Below are 7,510 nucleotides of genomic sequence, written 5' to 3'. Positions count from 1 at the left end.
TACAAGGAATATATATGCAAATGGGAGCGTGAGCGCCGAGAGTATCCTGTAGACTTACCGTTCTAAACGGGGTTCTTCTTCTTCTTCTTAATTGGCGTAGACGGGGTCTAAACGGGGTTAGATTTCCGAATTGGCAGCCAACGTGCAATGAGTCCCCGCATGACACTGGCCACCTCTTTGCATGCCCTGCTAAACCTACTCATCTGACACCCTTCTCCCTTTGGTTCCCATCGAAACAGCACGTTTCATGGGCTTATCGTTGGATGACGTCGAGGACAACAAAGCTAAACCTAACGGGGATAAGGGGATAAGGTACCCGTTACAACAACGACAGAGTATGCTGTATCAGCAAATTTGATTTACTCTGGTCAACGATGTACTCGAGTTGTTTGAAGCGACTGTTCTAAAAATAATCCGACCTTGCTAAACTCTCCGCATACAAGAGTTTCAACTGTCTAACCCTAATCACATTATATTCACCACCGGTCTCTGCTGCTTAAAAATAAAAATATCTTTCGAAATACCACTGCCACAGATTGAACAAATATTCAAACAATAATGAAGAACTAAAAATGGGAACGAAAGTAAACGAGCTACATAGCTGCCCAACACCTTAAAACTCAAGCGAAGACTTCTTTAAGCAAGAGATGAAAAACTCTAGATCTTGCAACACAACAATATAGTCGTACCACAAAATTACTTAGGAACATTGTGGATTGTGGAAAGACGTAAAAATTTTACTTTTTACTATTAAGAGAAAACTTGTTATTATTGTCGACGTTACTAAAAGGTATTGACTCTAAAATCTCACTTTAGAAGTACGGAATATTATGATGGTCAAAATGTGGAACAAGTGCTGAGGATCACAAAAAGTTGAAGCACAGTGTGACCCTCCTAAAAATCACTAACTTTCGCGATTTTTTTAATGTTGAAATTCGGTCCTTTTTTTATAAATAATTTTTAATGTTAATTTATTGGGTTTATAATAGCTAAATAAATTGTTGAAATGACACGTTAAAAAAGGTCATGTCTACGATTGCGACCACAATTTTGATCTAAAACATTAATTTCAAAAAGATTATTAATCTGTAGGAAAGTCGTTATCGCGCTATGGAAACTTTTTTTTCCTGAAATTTGTTCTCTACAAATTGGAACTAGATATCTTCAAAACTCTTTCCCACCAACGTGACGTTTCGCCAACACCACCAATAAGGCGCATGAATTCATGGGTGGCAAATACTGAAGGTGTTGATCCTTTTGATGTTTATAAACCTCGTGAGCGTCGCATGTCACCAGACCTACCGCCACCCCCACCTAAGGGCATATTAAGGCCTAGCACCCGACAATTAAGTCCAGATATTTATAAACGCCGATATCTGCCGGAGCCATCATCACATCTCTCATATGAGATGCGTTCACGTTTGGAACGTGCTCCTGATCCACATGCATCTATGGGCATCTTCTCAAACCCAATTAAATCGTCATCATCATCCTCCGGTTATCGCATTGTAGTTAGTAATTTGCATAGCAGCGTAACTCAGTCAGATATCCAAGAATTGTTCGAGGATATCGGTCCTTTATATGATTCACGTTTGGTGCGTCCCGGCGTTGCAGAAGTAATATATAAATCTCTTACGGATGCAGAAAAAGCGGTGGATACATACCACAACCGACAGTTAGATGGTCAACCTATGAAATGTCTCCTGGTGAACCCCCGCGCCTCAAACAAGCCCACCGCTCCAGCAATACCAACAAAACAACCTTTGAAAATTGACATAGACACTTTGCGTAAGGTGTTTTTACGGCGCCAATATGTTCAAATGACCATGGGTGGTGAACCTATGAAATGTCTTCTGGTGAACGCCCGCGGCTCAAACAAGCCACCGCTACAGCAATACCAACAAGTCTAAGTTCGCGCAATTCTTCTTGGAAAACGCTTTTGAAAATTGACATAGACACTTTTTTAAGGTGCTTTTACGGCGCCAATATGTTCAAATGGCCATAGGTGGTCCACCTATGAAATGTGTCCTGATGAACCCCCGCGGCTCAAACAAGCCACCGCTCCAGCAATACCAACTAGTTCAAGCTCACGCAACTCTTGTGGGAAATACCTTCTTTTATGGAAAAATTCCTGCATTACTGCGAAAATAGCGTAGAATGCTCGATATATAAAAAATATGTCACAAAGCACCCCACGCTTTTCTCAGCACACTAAACAAATCCAATTTGAAATAATGGCGGAGTTTATGGAATCACATCCAAACTTGGCCAAAGGCTACGTAAAATGTGCCGACGCTAAACAAACAAGTAAACATTTGTGGGAGCGGTTGAATGAAAAATTAAATGGAGATGGACCACCCATACAGGACATGCTTTCGTGGAAAGAGGTAAATTTCTGTGTGAACAAAATTATTTTGCTATTATACGTTACCTGTGCTTTGATTTCTATTTATTTTGTTTGCATTTAAGGTTTGGGCGGATTACAAAACCCACATTAAGGCTAAAGCTCGCAAAATTAAGTTGCATATGTCGGGGACAGGTGGTGGGCCTGCAAAAGTTCATTCCTTCAATTCAGTTGAATTAAGAGCATTTGACTTGCTGCAGATAAATCAATATGGTAGATGGGATAGTAGATGCTCAAAAGTTCGGTGCGGGAACAAGTGAAGTCACAAAGCTAACAATGTGAAACCACGGATCCAAGCACTCAGAACGACATAAGTGATTTGCAAAATTTGGAAGAACCACCATCTTCTCGCCCCCAAACGTCCCCCAAATGTAGTACTGTGCGGTCACGAACCGGAAGTAAAAACAATCTCTTGAAAATGCAAGAAGACGGGCAAATAAAGTTTCACAATGATTGTACTAAGATTTTAAAAGACATAAATTACAATTTAAAATCTTTAGTTAAATCTAATAACAAACTTATTGAACAAAATGAAGAAAAAATAGAACTAGAAAGGCAAAAACTAAAGTTTGCAAAGTTAAAGCATGAGTACAAAATTAAAAGGGACAGGGAGGGGAACAATATAAGAATTGCAAAACTTAAAATTAAGGAACAAATGTTAAATGTAAATACCAGTTAATTTTACTTATTTAAATGTATGAATAATTGAAAGAAATGAAATAAATGGATTGTTTTTTAGTTACTTTATTTAAATTACGAACGCAAGCTTATTTTAATTCGGTCTCGTATTGTTTTGATCTACGTTGGGTAAAGCCAAATTAGATCGTTCTTCATTAATTTCAATAACTGTTGGAGCTTCAACGTTGTATATGAGGCAAATGTTATGCAGGGCACAACAAACGTTCAAAATTTTAACAACTTTTTTTGGTGCATAGTGAAGCTCTCTTCCGGCAAGCAGGCATCGAAAACGACTTTTTAAAATTCCAAATACACGCTCGATTATTGATCTTGCTTTTGTAAATTTTTCATTGTACAAACTTTCAAGTGAATTTTCTTCTGCATTGCGGTAAGGCGTAAGGAGCCATGGCTCTAATGGATAACCAGAATCACCTTAAATAGGATAGATAATGAATAATTAGTAAGCCTTAGACTATATATAAATACAAGTACAAGCGGTTTGAATTAAATCTCCGACCAATTAACCATGACAATTTATCTCCATTTTGGTAGTTGGATAGCATGTACTGTCGTTCGTTTGAAAGGCTCCATACGTGGGCATCATGCGCTGCTCCACCATAAACTCCATTTACAGCTCTTATATACAAATCTAATTATAAAGTATCTATAATAAATAAGTCTGAATAAAACGTCGTAATATAAACTTATCACCATAGCATTGACGCTATGCTTTAGCTTTCGATTAAAAAAGAGATGTTCATCTTTTACTGTTCTAACCATCTGGATGTGAGTTCCATCAATAGCAACTATTATTCCAAATGTTGAATAAAAATAATTCTTAGCTTCACGCTTTTCTTGTGAGTTCATTTCAAATTTTATGCGTGTCGGACACATTGTTTTTTCAATAGCGTTCAAAACTTCTGCAATACATTTAGATGTAGTGGACTGTGCTGTGCTAACCCTGCAAACCGGCCTTGCCTTATTTGATGTTGATAGCCCCCCTGACCAAGGAATTTTAAAGTAGCAGCAAGTTTTATAGCTTTTAAAGTAGCAGCAAGTTTTATAGCTGCCGTTTACCTTATAGGTACCGTTAGTTCTGCAGTTATGCCTCTTAAGACATAATCAAAGGCTTCCTTATAAAGTCTAAAGTTTTGTATGAAGCTATAATCCCAAATGCAAAAACAGTTTATAACCGAACACAACACATATGTATGTACTATAAATAACAAATTACCTTTTTTACGATAATTCCATAATATTAAATTCATTTCTTATATATCTTCTCGTAATCCTTTCCTCAATAATTTCCTCGTCCTCCATCCACAATGCAACGGAATCCATATTTTTCAAATAAATTTAAACTTATTTCATTTTATTTTGACATTTAGCATTCGAAGTTACTGGCACAGGGTGGTACAACTTTCGCATATTTATAAACTTAATTCGATTTTTTTACAGAGTGCTAAAACACATTCGAGTCGAATATTAAATTTGAATAGAATTTACTTTCGAATCGAGATACAGAATAGGGCCCCTGGTGCGCGGTTATACATACATACATATATCTATATAAAGTATACTTTCTTTAAGGATATACATATATTTCAGTATATATGTACATATGCTATTCAAATGTCACCAAAACTAGTTTTATATAGATGTTGCATACTTTTAAGCGCATCTTTTTGGTGAGCTGCTTAAGGGGGTTTTCTTCAAGGACGCATAACTGGATGAAATTTTTTTTTAAATTTATTTTGTGTAATCATGGCGATGGGGACACGGACCTCTTTTTTCTCCCCTTTCCGTCAAGGACGCATAACTGGATGAAATTGTTTTTTTTTTTTTATTTATTTTGTGTAATCATGGCGATGAGGACACGACCGCTTTTTCCCCCTTTTCTTCAAGGACGCATAACTCGATGAAAAAAAACGGATGGTAAAAATATCTAGTGCTTCTTTTTTATTAATTGTTGAAAAAAGCTCGAAGTTCAAGCCTCTAGACTAGAACACCCCCTTAAATCACTATTTTTTTTAATTGAAATTCGAAAGCAGTCAAAATTACTTGCTTAGGCAATCTAGTGTTAAGACGATGTGGAGCATCAATAAAAACTCAGTTAGGACAGTTTTTAGGACTGAAAGCCTCCCACAAAAACACAAAAGAATAAGTTTCTGAGAATTATGATTAAAAATCGAAATATTAATAAAATAATAATCCTCCTGAACTCATTATTTCGTTTAGTTAAAGGTAGGTTAATTGAGGTAAAAATTGTGTATACCTGCCTCCTTTTGTCGCAACGTCCTTGGTGCAAGTCGTTGCTTACTTACTTAACTTAATTCTTAGAAAATAGCTTCTGTTTTAACTTGCCAGCTGCAGCTTAAGATCAGGTAGTTAGGGTACAGCGAGGAAAAATAATAGCAGGTACCTGGGTCAATGAAGGGGCAAAGTGAAAAAAAGTATAAAAACTCGTACAAGTTCATAATTTCAAACATTCAGAAAAATATCTCTAAAAGCGTTACATGTGAATGTATTTTCTGCTTCTTAACACTGTTTGATTATTCACAATATAGCAACAGCAGCCAACTTTTCAACAAACGCGAATCGGCTTTTTTATACTTTCTCACACGGACTCATATTTGTTTCTTTTTTCAACAATTTGAGAAAAAGAAATCTATAAAACGCTGTTAATTGATTGGTACAAAAAGTTATACACGCCAGCAACAGCCATGGATCTTAGTTTGGATGAAATAATTAAAACCAAAAAAATCGCTGTACCATCAGCTGTGAAGAAATTGTAAGTGTAGTTAAAATGGCGAAGTTCATTTCACTTCATACTTATTTATAATAATAAAAAGTGTAAAGCGATGAAATTTAAATTTAAACAAATTTATTAAACTGTAATCCTTTCATTCATATTTCAGCAATAATACGGAAAATCCTCGAAAAGGATTGGCCTTACGAAAAACGTTGAATAAGCCTGTATTCAAGCAGAGTATGGTGACTGATGCACGAAATAAAATTATACAGAAGAATCGTGAAAAAATACGGGATGCGCGTGATAAATTGTCAGAATTAACACGAGCTAGTGGTGATGTTCGTCAACGATTATTGGCAAAAAAGTTATCTGCTGGCGGACTAAAAACACGGGGCGCAACAAAAAAGTTGTATACAGCAGCGTATCGAAATGGGGTACTAAAAGCTAGACCAGGATTGAAAAGTACTCAACCCTTTATAAGGCAGCCTGCTCATGTATCAGCGCGATTGCCGGATTTAATAAATGTGCCGCGTGGCTATGTAGACTACGATGATATGGAACGCATGGAAGAAGGTAAGTGCTGTGACTTAAAAATTTAAATTAAAACGCAAATTTGTAATTTATTTATTCTATTTAGAGGAAATAGCTGCCGCCACAAGACTAAGCCGCACGGTCACAAATGACTTTGCCACATTTGGCCAACGTGACGTTTCGCCAACACCACCAATAAGGCGCATGAATTCATGGGTGGCAAATACTGAAGGTTTTGATCCTTTTGATGTTTATAAACCTCGTGAGCGTCGCATGTCACCAGACCTACCACCACCCCCACCTAAGGGCATATTAAGGCCTAGCACCCGACAATTAAGTCCAGATATTTATAAACGCCGATATGTGCCGGAGCCATCATCACATCTCTCATATGAGATGCGTTCACGTTTGGAACGTGCTCCTGATCCACATGCATCTATGGGTATCTTCTCAAACCCAATTAAATCGTCATCATCATCCTCCGGTTATCGCATTGTAGTTAGTAATTTGCATAGCAGCGTAACTCAGTCAGATATCCAAGAATTGTTCGAGGATATCGGTCCTTTATATGATTCACGTTTGGTGCGTCCCGGCGTTGCAGAAGTAATATATAAATCTCTTACGGATGCAGAAAAAGCGGTGGATACATACCACAACCGACAGTTAGATGGTCAACCTATGAAATGTCTCCTGGTGAACCCCCGCGCCTCAAACAAGCCCACCGCTCCAGCAATACCAACAAGTTCAAGTTCGCGCAATTCTTCTGGAAAAACACCTTTAGAAATTGACATAGACGCTTTGCATAAGGTGCTTTTCCGGCGCCATTAACGCTAAGAATTAAAATATTAACTTTTCAGCTATATTAAAAATATAGCAAGCAGAACCCGCATGTCAATAAATACATGTTATTAATGTATCTTAAATAAATATTGGTGTTCACATATGTAACACATAAGGAAATATTTAATACTGTAGATTTACGTTTCAGCCGCAAGTATTTCCGACGTATGAATAAATTATTGACGTACAACTCAAAAAAGTTATTTTTATTCAAAATTCAAATTGGATGTGATCGCAAATCATGACCTTGTGCGGGTAAATAGAATTTTGTGATAGACTTTTTAGTAAGGAATTATCAGAAAATC

At 37.0% G+C, this 7,510-nt stretch overlaps 2 protein-coding genes across 2 annotated transcripts; both read left to right on the top strand.

The window, feature by feature from the left end:
• The first annotated feature begins 247 nt into the window (after window positions 1-247).
• On the top strand, window positions 248-1,910 carry LOC126758163 (uncharacterized). The gene is made up of 2 exons (XM_050472263.1): window positions 248-335; window positions 1,159-1,910. The coding sequence occupies exons 1-2, from the start codon at window positions 248-250 to the stop codon at window positions 1,908-1,910; spliced, it is 840 nt and encodes a 279-aa protein (XP_050328220.1).
• Window positions 1,911-5,649: 3,739 nt separating this feature from the next.
• Window positions 5,650-7,404, top strand: LOC126758816 (polymerase delta-interacting protein 3-like). Its single transcript, XM_050473197.1, has 3 exons — window positions 5,650-5,873; window positions 6,001-6,407; window positions 6,472-7,404. The coding sequence occupies exons 1-3, from the start codon at window positions 5,806-5,808 to the stop codon at window positions 7,191-7,193; spliced, it is 1,197 nt and encodes a 398-aa protein (XP_050329154.1). The 5' UTR covers window positions 5,650-5,805; the 3' UTR covers window positions 7,194-7,404.
• Window positions 7,405-7,510: the final 106 nt, after the last annotated feature.

This window comes from Bactrocera neohumeralis, chromosome 5 (assembly GCF_024586455.1).
Source record: "Bactrocera neohumeralis isolate Rockhampton chromosome 5, APGP_CSIRO_Bneo_wtdbg2-racon-allhic-juicebox.fasta_v2, whole genome shotgun sequence".
Classification (NCBI taxonomy): Eukaryota; Metazoa; Arthropoda; class Insecta; order Diptera; family Tephritidae; genus Bactrocera; species Bactrocera neohumeralis.
This window is presented reverse-complemented; position numbering and strand designations above follow the sequence as displayed.

Coding starts and splice junctions, on each gene's coding strand:
- LOC126758163 (XM_050472263.1), top strand. CDS start 248: ATGGGCTTATCGTTGGATGACGTCGAGGACAACAAAGCTAAACCTAAC. Junction 336..1,158: donor CCCGTTACAACAACGACAGA/GTATGCTGTATC, acceptor AATTGGAACTAG/ATATCTTCAAAACTCTTTCC.
- LOC126758816 (XM_050473197.1), top strand. CDS start 5,806: ATGGATCTTAGTTTGGATGAAATAATTAAAACCAAAAAAATCGCTGTA. Junction 5,874..6,000: donor CCATCAGCTGTGAAGAAATT/GTAAGTGTAGTT, acceptor TTCATATTTCAG/CAATAATACGGAAAATCCTC. Junction 6,408..6,471: donor TATGGAACGCATGGAAGAAG/GTAAGTGCTGTG, acceptor TATTCTATTTAG/AGGAAATAGCTGCCGCCACA.